Below are 24,990 nucleotides of genomic sequence, written 5' to 3'. Positions count from 1 at the left end.
GGACCCACTTTCTCCAAGTTTAACTTCACCCCAGTGACATTTCCATTTCCCACAAGCTCACTGCTGTTTTTGTCTGTTGCTTGGATTGGGCGAGGTGCGGGGGGCGCCGGGTTAGAGCAGGGTGTACGAGCAGGCGGGAAGGGTGAGCGGGGTGTCCTTCTGTGAGGAGAGGAGGGTCGGGTTCACACGTCCGCTCGGTGTGAAGCCCAGTGTCAGGCTGCCGTGTGCCCCCGCAGAGCATCACCTCGGAGAGCTGTGCCACGCTCGGTGTCAGTGGGACTGTTGGTTGATGCCCAGCTCTGAGGGGCAGTGTGTGCCGCCTCACTCGATCGAGCTGAGCTCACCGGAACACTCTGACCCACATCGAGCGCCAGTCTAATCGGTGATTTATTTGTGGCGGGGAATTGTACAAATAAACTTCACCCCCGCCGGCCCAGGAATAATCAGCTGGCCTTTGCTTTCTTTCAGGTATTGTAAACATGAGCCTGCCACTGTCAGACCAGCCTGTGCTCGGCGAGTGGATAATCTTCGTCGAACTGCAGGGTTACACCTACAATAAAACGTTTGAAGTTCAGAAATACGGTGAGTGTGTCACATGGTCCATTAATTCACTGTCCCCGCTGTTGAGAGTCCTCGGTCAACGGACATTGCAAATATCGCAACTTCCCCTTGGACTGGAGAATGTGTCGCTCAGCCCACACGCGGACCGCCAGCGCTGTAGGCAGGCCCACCCGCAGACCGCCAGCGCTGTAGGCAGGCCCACCCGCAGACCGCCAGCGCTGTAGGCAGGCCCACCCGCAGACCGCCAGCGCTGTAGGCAGGCCCACCCGCAGACCGCCAGCGCTGTAGGCAGGCCCACCCGCAGACCGCCAGCGCTGTAGGCAGGCCCACCCGCAGACCGCCAGCGCTGTAGGCAGGCACACCCGCAGACCGCCAGCGCTGTAGGCAGGCCCACCCGCAGACCGCCAGCGCTGTAGGCAGGCCCACCCGCAGACCGCCAGCGCTGTAGGCAGGCCCACCCGCAGACCGCCAGCGCTGTGCGCAGGCCCACCCGCAGACCGCCAGCACTGTACACAGGCCCACCCGCAGACCACCAGCGCTGTGCGCAGGCCCACCCGCAGACTGCCAGCGCTGTGCGCAGGCCCACCCGCAGACCGCCAGCGCTGTGCGCAGGCCCACCCGCAGACCGCCAGCGCTGTGCGCAGGCACACCCGCAGACCGCCAGCGCTGTGCGCAGGCCCACCCGCAGACCGCCAGCGCTGTGCGCAGGCACACCCGCAGACCGCCAGCGCTGTGCGCAGGCCCACCCGCAGACCGCCAGCGCTGTACGCAGACCGCCAGCGCTGTACGCAGACCGCCAGCGCTTTATGCAGGCCCACACGCAGACCGCTAGCGCTGTAAGCAGGCCCACATGCAGACTGCCAGCGCTGTACGCAGGCCCACGTGCAGACCATCAGCGCTGTACACAGGCCCATTTGCGGAACGCCAGTGCTGTAAGCAGGCCCACACACAGACCTCCAGCGCTGTACGCAGGCCCACACGGACCGCCTGCGCTGTACTCAGGCCCACACGCAGACCACCAGCGCTGTAGGCAGGCCCACACGCAGACCGCTAGCACTGTACGCAGGCCCACACGCAGACCGTCAGCGCTGTACGCAGGCCCACGTGCAGACCATCAGCGCTGTACGCAGGCCTATTCGCGGAACGCCAGTGCTGTAAGCAGGCCCACATGCAGACCGCCAGTGCTGTACGCAGGCCCACATGCAGACCGCCAGTGCTGTACGCAGGCCCACATGCAGACCGCCAGCGCTGTACGCAGGCCCACACGCAGACCGCCAGCGCTGTACGCAGGCCCACACGCAGACCGCCAGCGCTGTACGCAGGCCCACACGCAGACCGCCAGCGCTGTACGCAGGCCCACACGCAGACCGCCAGCGCTGTACGCAGGCCCACACGCAGACCGCCAGTGCTGTACGCAGGCCCACACGCAGACTGCCAGCGCTGTACGCAGGCCCACACGCAGACTGCCAGTGCTGTACGCAGGCCCACACGCAGACCACCAGCGCTGTACGCAGGCCCACACGGAACACCAGCGCTGAATTGAATTGTACCCGTTCGGTTGTGAAGTGGCGGTGTATTTAATCCTTGTGTTGTGCGAGATTCCCGCGGGATTGAGGTACATGATATCTTTGTGCTGCCCCAATAATCCAGCGAGCAAGTGATCGGCAGAGCAGGGAATTCCTGACTCACTCATGGCCGCGCCAGAGCCAGACTCCGCTCCAAGATAAACACAACTACAGTAACCATTTTCTATCAGGTTCCGAGTTATTTTGGCAGGATTTCTACCCAAGAGGCCCAGCCTGTGGTTAATTCATTAAAAGTGTGTTGCCCTGGTAACCAGATGCTGTGAGTTAAATGCTGTCAGGTGGGAGAGGAGCCTTTGCTGATTGGCTGCATTGAGTCTGGGGGGCGGGGCCAGGAGGCAGGATTCTGGTGAGCTGATTGGACCCCAATTCCTGATTAACCGCGACCTTGTGTGAGGTCGGCGGGGCCGTCCCGCTGACCGACTCGGAGCGCGGCTCAACGTTTCCTTGGTCTGTGTAATCGCTCCCTTCGGCCCCCAATCCCATTCCTATCCCGCGCGGTGACGCTGGGTGTATGGGGCAATCCGAGCTCATGCCCTTTGTAACCGTTCCTTCCTTGATGCTCGATTTTAAAATTCTTATCCTTGTTTTCAGATCCCTCCATAGCCTTGTCTCCTCCCTCTCTCTGTAACCTCCTCCAGCCCCACAACCCTCCGAGATCTCTGCGCTCCTCCAATTCTGGTCTCTTGTCCATCCCCCGATTTTAATCACTCCACCATTGGCGGCCGTGCCTTCAGCTGCCTGGGCCCCGAGCTCTGGAATTCCCTCCCTAAACCTCTCCGCCTCTCTGGTCTCGCTCTCCCCCTCCCTCTCGCTCTCCCCCTCCCTCTCGCTCTCCCCCTCCCTCTCGCTCTCCCCCTCCCTCTCGCTCTCCCCCTCCCTCTCGCTCTCCCCCTCCCTCTCGCTCTCCCCCTCCCTCTCGCTCTCCCCCTCCCTCTCGCTCTCCCCCTCCCTCTCGCCCTCGCCCTCCCTCTCGCCCTCGCCCTCCCTCTCGCCCTCCCCCTCCCTCTCGCCCTCCCCCTCGCCCTCCCCCTCCCTCTCGCCCTCGCCCTCCCCCTCCCTCTCGCCCTCGCCCTCCCCCTCCCTCTCGCCCTCGCCCTCCCTCTCGCCCTCCCCCTCCCTCTCGCCCTCCCCCTCCCTCTCGCCCTCCCCCTCCCTCTCGCCCTCCCCCTCCCTCTCGCCCTCCCCCTCCCTCTCCCCCTCCCCTCCCCTCCCTCTCCCTCTCCCCCTCCCTCTCCCTCTCCCCCTCCCCCTCCCCCTCCCTCTCCCCCTCCCTCTCCCCCTCCCCCTCCCTCTCCCCCTCCCTCTCCCCCTCCCTCTCCCTCTCCCCCTCCCTCTCCCCCTCCCTCTCCCTCTCCCCCTCCCTCTCCCCCTCCCTCTCCCTCTCCCCCTCCCCCTCCCCCTCCCCCTCGCTCTCCCCCTCGCTCTCCCCCTCGCTCTCCCCCTCGCTCTCCCCCTCCCCCTCGCTCTCCCCCTCCCCCTCGCTCTCCCCCCCCCTCGCTCTCCCCCCCCCTCGCTCTCCCCCTCCCCCTCGCCCTCGCTCTCCCCCTCCCCCTCGCTCTCCCCCTCTCGCTCGCTCGCTCTCTCTCTTCAATTCAAATCGCTTTATTGGCATGACAAGTTACATCTTATGTTGCCAAAGCATCGGGAAAACATTCATGTTTGTTCACAAAAATACAGATCCATCCATACAGTGTATAAACAGATATATCCCTGAGTGTACAAATATACTTTCATATAATTTATATATACTCTTATCTTATCTTTAGTGGTTGTCCCTCTGTTTATGGCAAGCTGTAACATAGTGTGCCGCTAGTGTTATGCAACTTCTCTCTTCCCCTAGTAGGTATGGGAGTTTTTGGTCGTCATTCAAATTTCTGAATTCCGGGCATATTTTTGTGAATTTTGGGTAGAAATTCTCCCTTATGCCCTGATATTTTCTACAAGCTGTGAGGAAGTGCATCTCTGTCTCCACCATTCCCTGACTGCAGTGAGGGCATATCCTGTCCTCTCTTGGTAGCCGGGTCTGCCTGTGTCTACCTTTTTCGATCGCCAGGCTATGTTCACTCTCTCTCTCTCTCTCTCTCTCTCTCTCTCTCTCCCCCTCTCCCCCTCTCCCCCCCCTCTCTCTCTCTCTCTCCCCCTGCCTCCCCCTGCCTCTCTCTCCCTCTCTTTGCCTCTCTCTCCCTCTCTCTGCCTCTCTCTCCGTCTCCGTCTCTCTCTCTCTCTCTCTCTCTCTCCGTGCACGGTATGTAAGTTATGCCAGGAATTTGGGTCAAGCAGTCCAAAAGATTTGTGTGAGGAATGATTCCGGATTGTGTGGGTGGTTGCAGTTGGTAACGGGCGGGGGGGGGCGCGTTTTAACCCCTTGCCAGGTGCTCAGCCAGGAACTATTTGAACTGAAGCAAAGCACAGGGCTGCCGGAGAAAGCCTGGTCACCGACTGCTCTTAGATAGAGGAGTGTGGTCCTGTCCCCGGATGACGGGCACACACCTTGTCTCTCATTGACCTCTTTGTACAAACCCAAACTTGGTTTTATTTAACCACTTCCTGCTTCACCCTGCCTTCTCTCCAACTATCTTTTGCTTTGAACTCATTCAAAACACTGCTGCTCGTATCCTAACTCACTCCAAGTCCCGCTCACCCATCACCCCTGAGCTCGCTGACCTACACAGGCTCCTCGTCTGGCAGCACCTCGAGCCCTCTACACTGTCCCATCAAACACTCCCGGGGCAGGTACAGCACGGGTTAGATACAGAGTAAAGCTCCCTCTACACTGTCCCATCAAACACTCCCAGGACAGGTACAGCACAGGTTAGATACAGAGTAAAGCTCCCTCTACACTGTCCCATCAAACACTCCCAGGACAGGTACAGCACGGGTTAGATACAGAGTAAAGCTCCCTCTACACTGTCCCATCAAACACTCCCAGGGCAGGTACAGCACAGGTTAGATACAGAGTAAAGCTCCCTCTACACTGTCCCATCAAACACTCCCAGGACAGGTACAGCACGGGTTAGATACAGAGCAAAGCTCCCTCTACACTGTCCCATCAAACACTCCCAGGGCAGGTACAGCACGGGTTAGATACAGAGCAAAGCTCCCTCTACACTGTCCCATCAAGCACTCCCAGGGCAGGTACAGAACGGGTTAGATACAGAGTAAAGCTCCCTCTACACTGTCCCATCAAACACTCCTGGGGCAGGTACAGCACGGGTTAGATACAGAGTAAAGCTCCCTCTACACTGTCCCATCAAACACTCCCAGGGCAGGTACAGCACGGGTTAGATACAGAGTAAAGCTCCCTCTACACTGTCCCATCAAACACTCCCAGGGCAGGTACAGCACGGGTTAGATACAGAGTAAAGCTCCCTCTACACTGTCCCATCAAACACTCCCAGGGCAGGTACAGCACGGGTTAGATACAGAGTAAAGCTCCCTCTACACTATCCCAAACACTCCGCTCTGACCTCAATCTCGGTGTGAACGAGATCATCAGCTTCCTGCCACTTGGTGGGGATCTGGCCCAGTCTTGGCTGGGTGTCGGGGTGGCTGGGTGGTGGGGTCGTTGTCTAATTCGCCGCATCATTCGCTGTCCTTAGAATATACATTCGAGGTGTTCAAAATTCCGAGGGGTTTTGATAGAGTGAATAAGGCGAAACTGTTTCCAGTGGCGGGAGGGTCGGTAACAAGAGGACAGACCCAGCACAGGCAGGTGGGCCGAATGGCCTCTTTCTGTGCTGTGAGATTTGATGAATGGCCGTGATTGCCAGTGAATAATATTCGTGTGAACCATGAACAGGTTACATAGAAACATAGAAGATAGGAGCAGGAGTAGGCCATTCGGCCCCTCGAGCCTGTTCCGCCATTTAATGAGATCATGGCTGATCATCCAAACTCAGTACCCCATATCGCTTTAGCCTTAAGAAATATATCTAACTCCTTCTTGAAAATATTTAATGAATTGGCCTCAACTGCCTTCTGTGGTAGAGAATTCCACAGGTTCACCACTCTCTGGGTGAAGAAATTCCTCCTCATCTCTGTCCTAAATGGCCTACCCCTTATCCTTAGCCTGTGACCCCTGGTTCTGGACTCCCCCGGTTCCTTTACTCGGTGAGTGCTCCGTTTTTTAACGGTGTGAAAAGGTTTATGCTTGAGCCGAGTCTTGACCTGACTAGAACGACCATCTTTATTTCTGGGTGTAGTTTTACCGAAGTTCGAGCTGACCATCGATCCTCCCAAGTACATCCAGGACCTGAACCGGTGCGAGGAAGGGACTGTCCATGCCAGGTAAGATCAGGGACCTCGCTGAGTGGAAATGGCCTCTTGGTTCTTGCCGCTCATAGCTGGTGGCAGCCCTTCGGATTTTCTTGTCTGCTGCCCCCACAAGGGGAAATACTCGGCCCCACTGGTACCTCGCGGCGCTGGGAGGCTGAGATAAAGCCCTCCGTGAGCCTCGGCCTCTACACTCCAAGGATTTGCGTCCTCGCTGTTCAGCGTAGTCCCACCTTCCTACCAAAAACTGTCTAATCCCAGCCCTGTGCGAACACATTGCGCTATTGGGACTGGGCCTTCAGGCCACCGCCAGCTCCCCAGGGTGAGTCCAGCAGTGCTCACCCAGCAACCAAGGGCCTGGTTGTTACCATGGTAACAGAAATCCCGCTCATCTTGGGCAGACTCCCGACAGTCTGCTCTCCACTCGGAGCTGCTCCATGCAGCTTCTTAAACCAGGGCCGCACAGCTGGCACCAGCGGCAACAGGGTGTGTGACAGAGGGGGGCCGCCCACCTGTTATTTTCTTTGCCCCCCCCCTCCCCCCTCACACCCAGGTCCCCTCCCAGCACTGCTGCTGCTCAGAGGGGCAAGGTGGAGGCCATTCGCTGCCCGCAGGCTGGGCTGAGTTACTCGGAGCTGCTCTCGAGAGCTCCGGGCCTGGCTGCAGAGTACTACCACTGGGAGGCTTGAGGCCTTCTCGGCCTGTCAGCTAGAAGCACCTTGCAGCCTATAGGAGGTGCTGGAAAGAGAGAAGGAGAGAAAGTACTTTAAAAAGCAGGAGTCTCGCGCAGAGGAAAATGTTCGGCTGATATTTGAGAATCTCTTTAGATTATTAAAATTATTAAAAATGATTAAGTTATAACAAAACTATGAGCAAATGTGTAGGGGTGACAATGGTTCCTCACTGTGGGTAGAATTTGCCATCTGGGTAACTGTACAACTTCGCCGGCACATTTAGACATTCATCGTAGAAACATAACAATGGAAAATCTCTCATCTTTCCTTATTATTAATTGTCTGCTATTTTTCTAATTGAGTCTGAAGCTAGGCTATGGTGCAGTGCCCCAGGGCGGGTCTAACGCCTGATTCCCGTTTGTTAATTCCCAATCTGGGGTGCGCCGTCCAGGAAGCTACTGATCGGAGGCGCTGAGTGTCTTCAGCAGCTGGGCTGTGAATCACCACAGGCTGTAACATCTCAGCCCAGCCCATCCCTCACTCCTCGATCACCATCAACCCCAGAGACCAACCCTGGTTCAAATCGGAGTGTAGAAAGGTGAGCCAGGAGCAGCAGCAGGCATAGGAACAGGAGGAGGCCATTCAGCCCCTCGAGCCTGTTACACAGGAACAGGAGGAGGCCATTCAGCCCTTCGAGCCTGTTACACAGGAACTGGCGGAGGCCATTCAGCCCCTCGAGCCTGTTACACAGGAACTGGCGGAGGCCATTCAGCCCCTCGAGCCTGTTACACAGGAACAGGAGGAGGCCATTCAGCCCCTCGAGCCTGTTACACAGGAACTGGCGGAGGCCATTCAGCCCCTCGAGCCTGTTACACAGGAACTGGCGGAGGCCATTCAGCCCCTCGAGCCTGTTACACAGGAACAGGAGGAGGCCATTCAGCCCCTCGAGCCTGTTGCACTGAAACAGGAGGAGGCCATTCAGTCCCTCGAGCCTGTTACACAGGAACTGGCAGAGGCCCATTCAGTCCCTCGAGCCTGTTACACAGGAACAGGAGGAGGCCATTTAGCCCCTCGAGCCTGCTCCGCCATTTTATCAGATCATGGCTGATCTGTAGCTCAACCCCAACTACCTGCCTTTTTTCCATATCCCTCGATACCCTTACCAAACAAAAATCTCTCAATCTCAGTCTTGAAAGCTCCAATTGACCCTCAGCATCTGCAGCCCTCTGGGGGAGAGAGTTCCAGATTTCCACCAGCCTTTGTGTGAAGAAGTGCTTCCTGATTTCACCCCTGAACGGCCAGGCTCTAATTTTAAGATTCTGCCCCCTTGTTCTGGACTTCCCCACTCCCCCCCCCCCCCCCCCCCAACCCCCAGCAAGTTGAAGGAGACGACGACTCACCACAACCGCGGGGCAACTAAGGAGGTTCAAAACATGTCGGCCTCGCCAGCGATGCCCGCAACCTGAGCAGAAATCAGAAAGTCTGGGGACCTCTCCCTGCCCAGACAGATGAATTGGCAGGAAACCTGCTTCAAAAGCTCTTCTGAACCTCCTTGTGCCCTGTTTGAGGGTGGGCATTGGGAGTGGTTGGTTGGAGGGAGGGACTTTAACGGAAAGTAAATTGGAAATGAAATCCTCAGTCGGGCAGGACTGTCCCTCGGAGGTGGAATTAATTCTCCCACCACCCGCTCGCCTCACGCTCATGCCTCACATCCAATCGGTTTCTGAAAACCTATGTGAATATTTCATTGATGATGGAGAGAAATCCTAAATGCAAGGCAGGCCCTGGGAGGACCAGTCCCACCAAACCATCTCTCTTCCTCTGCGTGCTCTCTGTCTCTTCCAGGTACACGTTTGGCAAACCGGTGTTGGGGAGACTGACAGTGAACATGACGGTGAACGGAGTGGGCTACTATCGGCATGAGCTGGGACACCCTGTGGTGAAGACCATGGAGGTACGGAACCTCTGCTTTCTGAGAATTACCCAATTATTGATATAATAGTGTTACAGAATGAGTCACTTTTCATTTCAGTATTTGCATCAAACACTCCCAGGGCAGGTACAGCACGGGTTAGATACAGAGTAAAGTTCCCTCTACACTGTCCCATCAAACACTCCCAGGGCAGGTACAGCACGGGTTAGATACAGAGTAAAGCTCCCTCTACACTGTCCCATCAAACACACCCAGGGCAGGTACAGCACGGGTTAGATACAGAGTAAAGCTCCCTCTACACTGTCCCATCAAACACTCTCAGGGCAGGTACAGCACGGGTTAGATACAGAGTAAAGTTCCCTCTACACTGTCCCATCAAACACTCCCAGGGCAGGTACAGCACGGGTTAGATACAGAGTAAAGCTCCCTCTACACTGTCCCATCATGTGGAGATGCTGGTGTTGGACTGGGGTGGACAAATGTAAGAAATCACACAACACCAGGTTATAGTCCAACAGCTTCATTTGAAATCAGAAGCTTTCGGAGCGCTGCTCCTTCGTCAGGTGAAGTGGAGAGATGCATAAAGACACAGCTTATAGTCAGAGAATAATGTCAGATGTTTACAGGTAATCTTTCTAACTGCCATTTATCACACCTCGGCAGACAGATAATCACAGCAATCAAAGGTGTAAATGGTGTCCAAACAGGTCAGTCAGGAAAACATTACATCAAAGAACAATGAGGTGGGGTCACAAGGGGTCAAATGTTGCAGATGCTGGGGTCTGTATGAAAAACAAAAAAACAGACAAAAAACATTTTTTTTGCTGGAAATCACAGCAGGTCCGGCCGCATCTGTGTGGAGAAAACAAGCCAACGACGACTCGAGTCTGGATGACCCTACGTCAGGTGGGGTTACATGTAGTGTGACATGAACCCAAGATCTCGGTTGAGGCCGTCCTCATGGGTGCGGAATTTGGCTAGCAGTTTCTGCTCTACGATTTTGCGTTGTCATTCTACACTGTCCCATCAAACACTCCCAGGGCAGGTACAGCACGGGTTAGATACAGAGTAAAGCTCCCTCTACACTGTCCCGTCAAACACTCCCAGGGCAGGTACAGCACGGGCTAGATACAGAGTAAAGCTCCCTCTACACTGTCCCATCAAACACTCCCAGGGCAGGTGCAGCACGGGTTAGATACAGAGTAAAGCTCCCTCTACACTGCCCCATCAAACACTCCCAGGGCAGGTACAGCACGGGTTAGATACAGAGTAAAGCTCCCCCTACACTGTCCCATCAAACACTCCCAGGGCAGGTACAGCACGGGGTTAGATACAGAGTAAAGCTTCCTCTACACTGCCCCATCAAACACTCCCAGGACAGGTACAGCACGGGTTAGATACAGAGTAAAGCTCCCTCTACACTGTCCCATCTCATCATCAAACCGTACTGCAGCAGAGTGAGATTGTTGGTCATTGCTGAGCTGGAGGCTGTTTGCTGCAGTGCGCCTGATCCCACTCAGAGCTGGCCTGAAACTGTCCAACCTCATTTCACATAGTAACCTGGTGGCCAACAGAGAGAGGAGACTGCCACACTATCAGACAAGCAAGAGGACCAATGAATAAAATGCTAATTTCCACCCCTAAGACAGTAAATGATGAGCAGTTTGTTCGTTTGTCTCACTAATTGATCAAAACTCACGGCCAATCTATTGGGAAGTCTCTGAACCCTTCTGCGGTATGATTAAAAATAGAGGGGGTGTTGCAGGCAGTCAGTTAGGTTTTGAAACAGGAAGCTGCAAAGGCAAGCATCAGCCACTCTCTGAAGTTTAACATGGAGGAGGCAAGTTCGGAGTTAACCAATTTAAGTGGAGTAAGATGACTCACTGATGTGGGGAAGCGTGGCATGTTCCTTATTTTGTATTATTCCGTGAAGACAAGTTGATTAAGTTCAGTGAGTCTGATCATATGTTCACTGTCTGAAATTAAGCAGCTTAACGATTCGTATCTGGCCGCGTGTTACAGCTGTTTCCTCCATCTCCCCTTCAAGCCGATTGGAGAGGCTCACATGGGGGCACGTGCAGAAGACGTGAATATCCACTTCAGATCACAATGAGGTCGCAGTGTTACAATGCTGGTTAGTTAGTGTGGACACACCCCTAAATGTAAGGCTGTTGCACAGAGTGGGACTGATGTTGGATTGTGCGTGAGGAGACTCCCTTGCATCTGACTTAGAATCATAGAATCTCGCAGCACAGAAGGAGGCCATTCGGCCCATCGTGCCTGCGCCGGCTCTTTGAAAGAGCTCTCCAATTAGTCCCACTCCCCCTGCTCTTTCCCCAGAGCCCTGCTCATTCAAGAATTTATCCAATTCCATTTTGAAAGTTACTATTGAATCTGCTTCCACCGCCCTTTCAGGCAGCGCGTTCCCGATCACAACAACTCGCTGCGCAAAAAAACTCTCCTCATCTCCCCTCTGGTTCTTTTGCCAATTCCCTTCACTCTGTGTCCTCTGGTTACCGACCCTCCCGCCAGTGGAAACAGTTTCTCCTTATTTACTCGATCAAAACCCTTCATGATTTTGAACACATTTATTGAATCTCCCCTTAACCTTCTCTGCTCTAAGGAGAACAATCCCATCTCCTCCAGTCCCTCCACATCACTGAAGTCCCTCATCCCTGGGACCATTCTAGTAAACCTCCTCTGCACCCTCTCCAAGGCCTTGACATCCTTCCTAAAGTGTGGTGTCCAGAATTGAACACAATACTCCAGCTGAGGCCTAACCAGTGTTTTATAAAGGTTCAGCATCACTTCCTTGCTTTTGTACTCGATGCCTCTATTTGTGAAGTCCAGGATCCCAGATGTCAGCTGTGGCTCAGTGGGCAGCACCCTCGCCTCTGAGTCAGAAGGTTGTGGGTTCAAGTCCCACTCCAGAGACTTGAGCACATCAAAGCTAGGATGACACTCCCAGTGCAGTGCTGAGGGAGTGCTGCGCTGTCGGAGGTGCCGTCTTTCGGATGAGACGTTAAACCGAGGCCCCGTCTGCTCTCTCAGGTGGACGAAAAAGATCCCATGGCACTATTTCGAAGAAGAGCAGGGGAGCTATCCCCGGTGTCCTGGGGCCAATATTTATCCCTCAACTAACATCACTAAAAAACAGATTATCTGGGCATCTTCACATTGCTGTTTGTGGGAGCTTGCTGTGCGCAAATTGGCTGCCGTGTTTCCCACATTACAACAGTGACTGCAATTCAAAAAGTCTTTCATTGTCTGTAAAGTGCTTTGAGATATCCGGTGGTTGTGAAAGGCGCTATAGAAATGCAAGTCTTTCTTCTATGTTTTATTAATTGCTTTGTTAACCTGTCCCGCCACCGTCAAAGATTTGTGCACAAACACCCTCTGGTCTCTCTCTTTAGTTTATTTTGCCTCTCCTTACTTTTCCTACCAAAATGCATCACTCCTCAACCCTTGACATCCACAGATTGACGGTTCGGCCACCTTTCCCATTTGCGCGAAGGAGATGATGCCTGTTGATGTCCCGGAACATTTCCGCGGCTCGGTGAGCATTTGGGCTTCGGTGTTGAGTGCGGACGGCAGTAAACAGATCACCTTCGACGACTCGACCCCGGTTCACAAGCAGCTCATCGACATCAAGTACTCGAAGGACACTCGCAAGCAGTTCAAACCAGGCCTTCCCTACAGGGGCAAGGTAGGAGCTTCCGGGTCGTGAGGCTGGAGTCCAATCGCAGCGCACAATCTCCACATAACACAAACCAACCACCGCTCTTTCTATAGCCTCGCAGCAACACAATCGGATACCGATCCATCTCGAGCATAATTCAGGGCTTGGAAATTTTCCCCTCTTCTCCTGGGCTCTCTCTCGGGTTCGAGTTCACCCAAATGTCCGTTCATCGTGTGACAGCCCAGAGAGTGGAGAAACCAGCTATTCAACTGCACGGGGTATCACACCCAAACCCGCTACTGTCCTCAGTCAACACCCCCATACAAGCAGGAGTCATGGGATAGCGAACATGATCTCTGGCAGATTCTTTCTCTCTTCAGCTGTGTTATTGAGGGGACAGTGACAGTGAAAAACTGTAGACATTTATGTCAAACACAGATCTCATTTCGCCCATCATATCTGTGCTGGCTCTTTGCTAGAGTAATCCCAAGCTAATCCCACTGCCCTGCTCTCTCCCCGTAGCCCTGTGTCAATCCCAAACTAATCCCACTGCCCCGCTCTCTCCCCATAGCCCTGCATCAATCCCAAACTAATCCCACTGCCCTGCTCTCTCCCCATAGCCCTGCATCAATCCCAAACTACTCCCACTGCCCCGCTCTCTCCCCATAGCCCTGTGTCAATCCCAAACTAATCCCACTGCCCCGCTCTCTCCCCATAGCCCTGCATCAATCCCAAACTAATCCCACTGCCCTGCTCTCTCCCCATAGCCCTGCATCAATCCCAAACTAATCCCACTGCCCCGCTCTCTCCCCATAGCCCTGTATCAATCCCAAACTAATCTCACTGCCCCGCTCTCTCCCCATAGCCCTGTATCAATCCCAAACTAATCCCACTGCCCCGCTCTCTCCCCATAGCCCTGTATCAATCCCAAACTAATCCCACTGCCCCGCTCTCTCCCCATAGCCCTGCATCAATCCCAAACTAATCCCACTGCCCCGCTCTCTCCCCATAGCCCTGCATCAATCCCAAACTAATCCCACTGCCCCGCTCTCTCCCCATAGCCCTGCATCAATCCCGAACTAATCTCACTGCCCCGCTCTCTCCCCATAGCCCTGCATCAATCCCGAACTAATCCCACTGCCCCGCTCTCTCCCCATAGCCCTGTATCAATCCCAAACTAATCCCACTGCCCCGCTCTCTCCCCATAGCCCTGCATCAATCCCAAACTAATCCCACTGCCCTGCTCTCTCCCCATAGCCCTGTATCAATCCCAAACTAATCCCACTGCCCCGCTCTCTCCCCATAGCCCTGCATCAATCCCAAACTAATCCGACTGCCCCGCTCTCTCCCCATAGCCCTGTATCAATCCCAAACTAATCTCACTGCCCCGCTCTCTCCCCATAGCCCTGTATCAATCCCAAACTAATCCCACTGCCCCGCTCTCTCCCCATATCTCATGCTGCTTCATATTTTTACAATTTTCCCCTTTAAAGACTCGCTGTGGTAAAGCGTTCGATACCCTACCACACTCGGTATAAAGATATTTTATTGGACGTATCCCATCATTAACTCACCTCATTATTGTGATGATCAATTGATTGGTGACCAGCTGTTTTATTGGGCAGGGAGTTTAGCTACTCACTCAATTCAAATACAAACATGCTGTGGGATTCTTTCCCCCCAAACAATGTCTGGTTGGCAGCTCTTTGACTTTAACTGGCAGCTATTTACATTCCTGAAACTCCAGTTCCGAAGGATTTTTGTGCCTGTCCTTTTGGAATCGATGAAGCTGTCAATCGGGAATTTCCGAGGAGGAAAGATTCCGTGCGCAGCGTTCGAGCTGAATCTGTGAAACTCCTTGAGTGTGTGTTGGCGAAAACAGAAAAAGGAAAAGAAATGCCTAAGAATAATTAGATGTTGTTTCGCATCGAAATGGTGGCAGAAACTCTGGCAACATTCAAGATTAGGTGGGAGAGGTGGATGGAGGGACATGGGAACAAGGCGGGTAAATGAGATTGGGACTACACGTGGAGCGTAGACAGCGACACGGACTGGTTGGCCGAATGGCCTGTTTCCATGTTGTAACTTGTGTCTCATTCTGTGCATGTACTGCTTTCCACCACAGTGAGGGAGCTCCATCGCGATACAGATGTACCTGATGTTTTTGCCATTATTCAGTTGTCCATTTAAACTTGTTTGGGTGGTGGAAGCTCGCGACAAGATCCAGTGTGGTGTCCCCCTGTCGCTTCAGGTGGCGGCGGAGGGTAGAAGCAATCTGTGACGCGATCTTAAAAACGGATTTTCAGTTTGTTATCCTGGGCAGTGTATCTAGAAACTCTCTCACACACACAGCTCACCGAAGAATAGTCTGAGACACAGAATTCTAAAATAACCAGAGCAAAAAGGGCAAAAGATCCATAAATGCTGGGTGGGGATATCGATCGGCCCCACAACAGGGTCCTCTGTCCAGAGTCTCCCTCTTTCCATTAACTGACCTACACCGGCTCCCGGTCCGGCAACGCCTCGATTTTAAAATTCTCATCCTTGTTTTCAAATCCTTCCACAGCCTCGCCCCTCCCTATCTCTGTAACCTCCTCCAGCCCTACAACCCCCCGAGATCTCTGCACTCCTCCAATTCTGGCCTCTTAAGCATCCCCGATTTTAATCGCTCCACCATTGGCGGCCGTGCCTTCAGCTGCCTGGGCCCCGAGCTCTGGAATTCCCTCCCTAAACCTCTCCGCCTCTCTCTCCACCTTTAAAACGCTCCTTAAAACCTCCCTCTTTGACCAAGCTTTTGGTCACCTGTCCTAATATCTCCTTCTGTGGCTCGGTGTCAGATTCTGTTTGATAATCGCTCCTGTGAAGTGCCTTGGGACGTTTTGCTATGTTAACTGCACTGTATAAATGGGAGTTGTTGACTGCAGTAATATCTCTGGTGGCTCCTCTCGCTGTTGACTGACGGCGTCCTTTCCTGATGTTTGTCTTGTTTTCTCAGGTGGAGGTGACATATCCTGACGGAAGTCCCGCCAACGGTATCACCGTGCGCATCAAAGCCGAGCTCACTCCGAAGGACAACGTGTACACGAGTGAGCTGGTGTCGGCGGATAGCAGGGTGGAGTTTGAGATCCCGTCCATCCCCACTGCCGCCCAGTATGTCTGGCTGGAGGTGAGGAGAATGGCTGTGAGAGTCACAGAGACAGGGAGAGAGAAGAGGAGAGTGAGAGGATGCATGATCACCCCTCGCACACACCCCCTCGCCCGCACCCCCCTCGCCCGCGCCCCCTCGCCCGCGCCCCCCTCGCCCCCCTCGCCCGCGCCCCCCTCGCCCGCGCCCCCTCGCCCGCGCCCCCCTCGCCCGCGCCCCCCTCGCCCGCGCCCCCCCTCGCCCGCTCCCCCCACACACCCCTTCCCCTCACCCGCGCCCCCCTCACCCGCGCCCCCCTCACCCGCGCCCCCCTCACCCGCGTCCCCCTCACCCGCGCGCCCCCCCCCACCCACACACACACACTCCCCCCCTCACACCCCCCCCTCACTTACACACCACCCCCCCCCCCCCCCCACACACTGCGCACGCTCACAATCACACTGAAACATAAGGGGGATTGCTGGTCTTTGTGTGGTGTGCACCCATGGACAGTGATGTATCTCCGAGGGGCTCCAAGTCCCTGTTCAGAACCATGGCTCATTTTCGGGAGTCGTCGCCTGATAACATTTGACCGAAAAAGTTTGTTTTTTGATTAGTTTGCTGAGGAATGGAGCCATTTTGCCCACGCTGTCCAGTTTTGGACTGGGCAAAATGTGGCAATCAGGAATAAGGTGGACCGAGGTGATGATGGAGGAGCCGTGAGGGTGCCCAGTATCGCCCCTTTCAACCAATCGAGCAGTGACTGAGAAATAACAACAGAAAATGCTGGAAAAACGCAGCAGGCCAGGCAACATCCGTGGAGAGAAAATAGAGTCAACGTTTCGGGTCAAAGACCCTTTTTGAAAAAGGGTTCACCCGAAACGTCGACTCTTAATCTCTCTCCACGGATGTTGCCGGGCCTGCTGAGTTTTTCCAGCATTTTCTGTTGTTATTTCGGATTTCCAGCATCTGCAGTATTTTGCTATCGAGCAGTGACTGACGGTGGGCGCGAGGTCTGGGCAGCGTTTGTGAATCTTGCCTCCTAATGATTCACTGCGTTTATTCAAACTGCCTCCTTTTATTGAGCTATGTATAATATTTGTGATAATATTCTGGCTGTTTCTCAGACTAAGGTGACGGCTATCAATGGGACACCAGCCGGTGATCAGTATCTACCCAGCTACCTGTCCATCAGCAGCTGGTATTCGCCAAGCAAATGCCATATTCAGCTTCAGGGGCCCGACAGAGCGTTCCAGGTGAGGAATTATTCCGTGGAGAGACGCGAGTTTCCTTTCTCCGTGATAGTCCGTTCGCCCAGGAAACCGAGCACAACACAGGGTTCCTGAAAAAAATCAATGGATCGCTTCAACTAACCAGAAATAGGAACCGGTGGCTGGAGATTAAAACCTGCAAACAACCCCGCCCCCGTCTCTCTAATACACCCACTCAATCGCACAGCACAGGAGGAGGCCATTCGGCCCATCGTGCCTGTGCCGGCTCTTTGAAAGAGCTCTCCAATTAGCTCCAATCACCCTGTTCCTTCCCCCAGAGCCCTGCACATTTTCCCCTTCAAGTATTTCTCCAATTCCCTTTTGAAAGTTATTATTGAATCTGCTCCCACCGCCCTTTCAGGCAGCGCATTCCAGATCACAACAACTCGCTGCGTAAAAACATTCTCCTCATCTCCCCTCTGGTTCTTTTACCGATTATCTTCAATCTGTGTCCTCTGGTTACCGACCCTCCCGCCACTGGAAACAGTTTCTCCTTATTTACTCGATCAAAATCTCTCATAATTTTGAACACCTCTATTAAATCTACTCTTAACTTTAACACAAAAGCAAAATACTGCGGATGCTGGAAAACTGAAATAAAAACAGAAAATGCTGGAAATACTCAGCGGGTCAGGCAGCATCTGTGGAGAGAGAAACAGAGTTAACGTTTCAGGTCGATGACCCTTCATCAGAACTGGAAGAAGCTGGAGATGGAACAGGTTTTTAAGCAAGTGTCGGGGCAGGGAAAGGCGGGAGGGGAGGACAGAACAAAAGGGAAGGTCTGTGATAGGATGGAAGGCAGGAGAGATTAAGAGATGGTGCGAGGCAAAAGGAGATGGTAATGGGACAAGTTAAGAAACAAAAGATGGCTCTAGATGATGTGTAAATGGCGATGGCAGAATGATCGTCAGCTGCCCTGTCAGAGAGAGAAGAAAATGGAAAAAAAAGATGGGGGCAGAGGTTCTGGTCTGAAATTGTTGAACTCGATGTTGAGTCCAGAAGGCTGTAAAGTGCCTAATCGAAAGATGAGGTTCTGTTCCTTGAGTTTACGCGGAGCTTCACTGGAACAGCGTAAGAGGCCGAGGACAGTTTCCTCCCCTTAACCTTCTCTGCTTTAAGAAGAACAATCCCAGCTTCTCCAGTCTTTCCACATAACTGAGGTCCCTCATCCCTGGAACCATTCTGGTAAATCTCCTCCGCACCCTCTCCAGGGCCTTGACATCCTTCCTAAAGTGCGGTGCCCAGAATTGGACACAATACTCCAGCTGAGGCCTAACGAGTGTTTTATAAAAGTTTAGCATAACTTCCTGGCTTTTGTACTCTATTCCTCTATTAATAAAGCCAAGGATCCAGTTTGCCTTATTAACAGCCTTCTTAACTTGTCCTGCCACCTTCTAAGATTTGTGTACGTACCCCCCCCCCCCCCGCCAGGTGTCTCCGTTCCTGCACCCCCTTTAACATTGTACCATGTAGTTTATATTTCCTCTCCTCATTCTTCCTTCCAAAATGTATCACTTCGCACTTCTCTGCATTAAATTTCATCTGCCACGTGTCCGCCCATTTCACCAGTCCGTCTGTCCTCCTGAAGCCTGTTACTATCCTTCTCACTGTTTACTACATTTCCGAGTTTCGTGTCATCTGCAAACCTTGAAATGATGCCCTGTACACCCAAGTCCAGGTCATGAATCTATATCACCAGACCCACTCTCCCTAACACAACCGTTCCGCAGTATTTACATCGGATATACGGCACAGAAACAGGCCATTCGGCCCAACCAGTCCATGCCGGTGTTTATGCTCCACTCGAGCCTCCTCCCGTCTTTCCTCATCTAACTCTATCCGCATAGCCCTCTATTCCCTTCTCCCTCAGATGCTTGTCCAGCCTCCCCTTAAATGTATCTATACTATTCGCCTCAACCACTCCCTGTGGTAGCGAGTTCCACATTCTCACCACTCTCTGGGTAAAGAAGTTTCTCCTGAATTCCCTATTGGATTTCTTGGTGACTATCTTATATTGATGGCCTCTAGTTTTGCTCTTCCCCACAATTGTAAACATTCTCTCTGTATCCACTCTATCAAAACCTTTCATAATTTTAAAGACCTCTATTAGGTCACCCCTCAGCCTTTTTTCAAGCAATAGAGACTCAGCCTGTTCATCCTTTCCTGATATGTATACCCTCGCATTTCTGGTATCATCCCTGTAAATCTTCTCTGCACCCTCCCCAGTGCCTCTATATCCTTTTTATAATATGGCGACCAGAACTGTACACAGTGCTCCAAGTGTGGTCCAACCAAGGTTCGATACAGGTTTAGCATAACTTCCCTACTTTTCAATTCTGTCCCTCTAGAAATAAACCCTAGTGCTTGGTTTGCTTTATTTATGGCCTTGCTAACCTGTGTCGCAGCTTTTAGTGATTTGTGTATTTGTACTCCGAGATCCCTTTGCTCCTCTTCCCCACCTAGACTCGCACCCTCCAAATGATAAGTGATCTCCCTATTCTTCCTACCAAAATGTAATACCTCACGTTTATCTGTGTTGAACTTTATTTGCCAATTATTTGCCCATTCTGCAAGTTTATTAATGTCCTCCTGTAATTTGTTGCAGTCCTCCTCAGTATTGACTATCCCCCCCAATTTGGTGTCATCCGCAAATTTAGAAATTGTGCTTTTGATTCCAAAGTCTAAATCGTTAATATAAATTGTGAACAGCAGTGGTCCCAGCACTGATCCTTGTGGAACACCACTGCCCACCTTCTGCCACAGTGAATAGCTACCCTTTACTCCCACTCTCTGCTTTCTGTCCTGAAGCCAGCCAGCAATCCATTCTGCTACTTGTCCCCTGACTCTGCATTCTCTGACCTTATTCATTAGTCTATTATGGGGTACCTTATTGAAGGCATTTTGAAAAAATGTTCAACCATGAAAGTTGTCACAGCTGAAGCTGATCCTACCTCACCTGATGGCCAGACACTTGCATGTACCTGGCCCATGATCCAGAGCGGGACCCGCAGCTGAGATTCCTGCCCCGAGCCCAGCGTGCTGAGGCCAGTTGCGGCCCTTACTGCGTCTCGACTGACCAGCAAACCCAGGCCGGACTGGGGCTGGAAGCTTGGCCCTTCCTGCCCTTTGTGACCATGCCACACTGGGTGGGGTCCTCGGCAGCGAGCAACTCGGTAGCCTAGGCCTGCTCGTCCTAAATAAAACTCTTGTCGTACTTCGACTGTTCCAGGTCGGCGAAGAAGCTCAGATTGCCCTGAAATCCACCTGCTCCTGTGACTTCACCTTACATTATGAGCTCGCCTCACGGGGGAACATCGTGAAAACAGGAATGCAGCCAGCGAGTGTCACTCAGCAACGGAGTAAGAGAGCCACAGTCACCTTCGACAAGAAAAAACAAGCGCGGCAGACGTCACAGAGCCGTGAGTGAGAGAGAGGGAGGGAGAGAGGGAGGGAGGGACGGACGGAGGGAGCGAGAGAGGGACGGAGGGAGGGAGAGAGGAAGGGAGGGACGGACAGACAGACGGAGGGAGACAGTAATGGAGAAAAAGAAACAGCGGGACAAAGAAAGGGAGAGAAAGAGACCAGAATTATTCGCATCTGTCTCGGTGGATTGTACCCCAGGCGAGCGGAGAATGCTATAATTCACTGAACACTCCAGGCAGGAGAGATTACACCCTGCCTTATGTGGCCCTGTGCTATCAATCTGATAAATTGATGCTTCACGGGCGGCCGGGCGGGCTAATACAGCCATCTCTTCCTCAGGATGTGGGGATGGTCAGTTCCTGTTGGAAAGGCAGTGGTGCGAGGCCGTGACCTCCAACCTCCTCCCAAATCAGGGTGCGGTGGGGGGGTAAATATGGGTCACACTGACTGCAGAAGGGCAGGGCTCCCCCAAGGGGACGTCTTTGACAGTGAGACCTTTGAGCTGTGAGGTCCGAGGGTCTGTGTGGCAGGGCTTCTCCACCAACTCTAGCATAGGCTGAATTTCCTGCACTTCTCTGGGATATTTATGTTCTGCTAAAACTTTATAAATCACTGGTTCAGCCCCAGCTGGAGTATTGTGTCCAATTCTGGGCACCGCACTTTAGGAAGGATGTCAAGGCCTTGGAGAGGGTGCAGAGGAGATTTACCAGAATGGTCCCAGGGATGAGGGACTTCAGTGATGTGGAGAGACTGGAGAAGCTGGGATTGTTCTCCTTAGAGCAGAGAAGGTTAAGGGGAGATTTAATAGAGGTGCTCAAAATTACGAGGGGGTTTTGATCGAGTAAATAAGGAGAAACTGTTCCCAGTGGCAGGAGGGTCGGTAACCAGAGGACACAGAGTGAAGATAATTGGCAAAAGAACCAGAGGGGAGATGAGGAGAATTTTTTTACGCAGCGAGTTGTTGTGATCTGGAATGCGCTGCCTGAAAGGGCGGTGGGAGCAGATTCAATAATAACTTTCAAAAGGGAATTGGAGAAATACTGGAAGGGGATAATTTGCAGGGCTCTGGGGAAAGTGCAGGGGGAGTGGGACTAATTGGAGAGCTCGTTCAAAGAGCCGGCACAGGCATGATGGGCCGAATGGCCTCCTCCTGTGCTGTGAGATTCGATGATATTTGAAGAACATCGAGAAACGTGGAGGTTGAAATGAGCTGAAACTGCTGCTTTCTCCTCAGATCGGCCCAAATCTTCAGCCAGTGAGGTGGACGTGTGCAACACTTGTTTACATTTCACCGTCACGCACGACATGACTCCGCTCTGCCGGCTGCTGGTATATTACGTGCGTGAGAATGGCGAGGGCATCACCGACAGTATACAAATCCCAGTCCAACCGTCCTACCAGAATAAGGTGGGTGAACGACAACTTGTTTTTCTGTAGCGCCTTTAACGCAGTAGAACACCCCGAGGCTCTTCACAGGAGTGATTATTGAACAAAGATTGACACCGAGCCACGTAAGGGGATGTTAGGAGAGGTGCCCAAAAGCTGGGTCAAAGAGGGAGGTTATAAGGAGCGTCTTAAAGGAGGAGAGAGAGGCGGAGAGGTTTAGGGAGGGAATTCCAGAGCTTCGGGCCCAGGCAGCTGAAGGCACGGCCGCCAATGGTGGAGTGATGGAAATCGGGGAATGCGCAAGAGGCCAGAATTGGAGGAGCGCCGAGATCTCGGGGGGCGGGGGTTGTGGGGCTGGAGGAGGTGACAGAGATAGGGAGGGGCGAGGCCATGGAGGTATTTGAACATGAGGAAGAAAATTTTTAAATTGAAGGTGTTGCCGGACCGAGAGCCAATGTGGGTCAGCGAGCACAGGGGGGGTGATGGGTAAATGGGACTCGGTGCGAGTTAGGACACGGGGGCAGCCTGAACTGGGAATGAACTTCAGTCGGTCCAGGGGGCCACATTGAATGTGAGGGATTCACACATGTTCCGTTTTTGGTTGAATATCTAGGTATCGATCTCGGTCTCCTCCAACAAAACCAAGCCCGGTGACCTCATCAGCCTTGCAGTGACGGGAGAGGCGCGGTCGTGCGTTTGTGTTGCGACTGTGGATAAAAGCGTGTACCTTCTGAAACCAGGCTTCCAGCTCACCACCGAGAAGGTAATCAAATCCCCCCTCCCTTACACACACGTGAAAACAACACCCTCGGGAGCACAGCAACAGGAGGAGGCCATTCAGCCCCTCGAGCCTTTTCCGCCATTCAATTCGATCGCGGCTGATCTGTATCTAAACTCCATCCACCCGCCACGGTTCCATAACCCTCGATACCCTCGCCCAACAAAAATCGATCAATCTCAGTTTTGCAATTTTCAATTGACCCCCAGCCTCAACAGCTTTTACAAGGAGAGTGTTCCAGATTTCCACCACCCTTTGTGTGAAGAAGTGCTTCCTGACATCACCCCTGAACGGCCTGGCTCTAATTTTAAGGTTCTGCCCCCTTGTTCTGGACTCCCCCCACCAGAGGAAATAATTTCTCTCTCTCGACCCGATCAACTCCTTTAATCATCTAAACACCTCGATCAGATCACCCCTTAATCTTCTAAACTCGAGGGAATACAAGCCCAGTCTGTGCAACCTGTCCTCGGAATGTAACCCTTTCAGCCCCGGTATCAGTCTGGTGAATCTGCGCCGCTCCCCCTCCGAGGCCGAGATATCCTCCCGAGGGGCGGGGCCCGGAACTGAACCCAGTGTCCAGGTGGGGTCTGACCAGAGCTTTAATCCGCATGTTAGCTGCATGTAATCCCCAACTTCCCATACCATCAGGGAAAGTCTCCGGTACTGGGAAAGGGATAATATAAGGATCTGGTCCTCTTTCTCTTCCTCTGTCAGACTGTAGCTCGAAGCTCCCTGGCACCTCCCGGTCCTGTCTGCAGCCGCGTTTACTCACTGCTTCACCCGGCGAGCTCGGGCCAAGGTGTCTTTAGAGACAGGTGAGCCCTGTGTGTGATGGACAGCTTGTCTCCGAAGCAGCAGCAGTATAACTCTGATCCAACAGCGTGAGCACCGCAGAGCCCGGGTCAGAGCAAACCCTCCCGAGGCTTGATTGTCCAAAGTGGTGTCGAGTGGCCTCGCTCTCTCTCGCTCCCAACACCAGGGACAAGGGGCTTTAGTGACTCCCAGCTGGAGATTGCAGCCGGGAGCGTCTAGGAATAGAAACACTTTGATCTGTGCCGAGCCAGAGAGTGTCGCTCGCTCACCGTCATTCCTCGGGCTGGCAGTGCCCACGGTTTGGGTAACTAGGTGGCCCGGGGGATTCTCCACTTTAAGCCGACCTTTAACCCTATCCGCTCATTCCCCAGATATTCCAGGAGTTGGCCGATTACGATGTTTCAGATGCTTTTGGAATGCCGAAGGAGGACAGTCACTTTTGGTGGCCGGGGCTCTCGACGCGGAGGCGGAGGAGGAGATCATCCGTCTTCCCCTGGCACTGGGATATCACCAAGGATGCCCACTTCGCCTTCAGTGTAAGCACCAACCCCCGCTCCTCCTCTCCCGCTCGGCGTGACAAGCTTTTCATTCACAACTTCCATACTCCTCTCCTGAAGGTGCTGACTCTCACTGGGGTACGGGTTCCACACACACTGACTCTCACTGGGGTACGGGTTCCACAGACACTGGCTCTCACTGGGGTACGGGTTCCACAGACACTGGCTCTCACTGGGGTATGGGTTCCACCCACACTGACTCTCACTGGGGTACGGGTTCCACAGACACTGACTCTCACTGGGGTATGTGTTCCACAGACACTGACTCTCACTGGGGTACGGGTTCCACACACACTGACTCTCACTGGGGTACGGGTTCCACAGACACTGGCTCTCACTGGGGTACGGGTTCCACAGACACTGGCTCTCACTGGGGTACGGGTTCCACAGACACTGGCTCTCACTGGGGTATGGGTTCCACCCACACTGACTCTCACTGGGGTACGGGTTCCACACACACTGACTCTCACTGGGGTACGGGTTCCACACACACTGACTCTCACTGGGGTACGGGTTCCACACACACTGACTCTCACTGGGATACGGGTTCCACAGACACTGACTCTCACTGGGGTATGGGTTCCACACACACTGACTCTCACTGGGGTACGGGTTCCACACAGACTGACTCTCACTGGGGTATTGGTTCCACAGACACTGACTCTCACTGGGTATTGGTTCCACAGACACTGACTCTCACTGGGGTACGGGTTCCACAGACACTGACTCTCACTGGGATACGGGTTCCACAGACACTGACTCTCACTGGGGTATGGGTTCCACAGACACTGACTCTCACTGGGGTACGGGTTCCACACGCACTGACTTTCACTGGGGTATTGGTTCCACAGACACTGACTCTCACTGGGGTACAGGTTCCACAGACACTGACTCTCACTGGGGTACGGGTTCCACAGACACTGACTCTCACTG

At 53.4% G+C, this 24,990-nt stretch overlaps 1 protein-coding gene across 1 annotated transcript in view; it reads left to right on the top strand.

Moving 5' to 3' along the window:
- Positions 1-473: 473 nt before the first annotated feature.
- cpamd8 (C3 and PZP like alpha-2-macroglobulin domain containing 8) overlaps positions 474-24,990 on the top strand; it is a 119,661-nt gene continuing 95,144 nt past the window's right edge. Inside the window, exons 1-10 of the mRNA XM_086004339.1 lie at positions 474-582; positions 6,350-6,434; positions 8,939-9,047; positions 12,505-12,732; positions 15,701-15,871; positions 16,957-17,085; positions 20,330-20,519; positions 21,758-21,930; positions 22,523-22,672; positions 23,872-24,036. Coding sequence (XP_085860465.1) covers positions 480-582; positions 6,350-6,434; positions 8,939-9,047; positions 12,505-12,732; positions 15,701-15,871; positions 16,957-17,085; positions 20,330-20,519; positions 21,758-21,930; positions 22,523-22,672; positions 23,872-24,036 — 1,503 coding nt within the window. The 5' untranslated portion in view covers positions 474-479. The remainder of the gene's footprint in view (positions 583-6,349; positions 6,435-8,938; positions 9,048-12,504; positions 12,733-15,700; positions 15,872-16,956; positions 17,086-20,329; positions 20,520-21,757; positions 21,931-22,522; positions 22,673-23,871; positions 24,037-24,990) is intronic.

The sequence above is a fragment of the Somniosus microcephalus genome, chromosome 13 (genome assembly GCF_052327205.1).
Source record: "Somniosus microcephalus isolate GS21.2 chromosome 13, FLI_Smic_1.0, whole genome shotgun sequence".
NCBI lineage: Eukaryota > Metazoa > Chordata > Chondrichthyes > Squaliformes > Somniosidae > Somniosus > Somniosus microcephalus.
The sequence above is the reverse complement of the archived record's forward strand: the minus strand, read 5'-3'. Positions and strand labels throughout refer to the sequence as shown.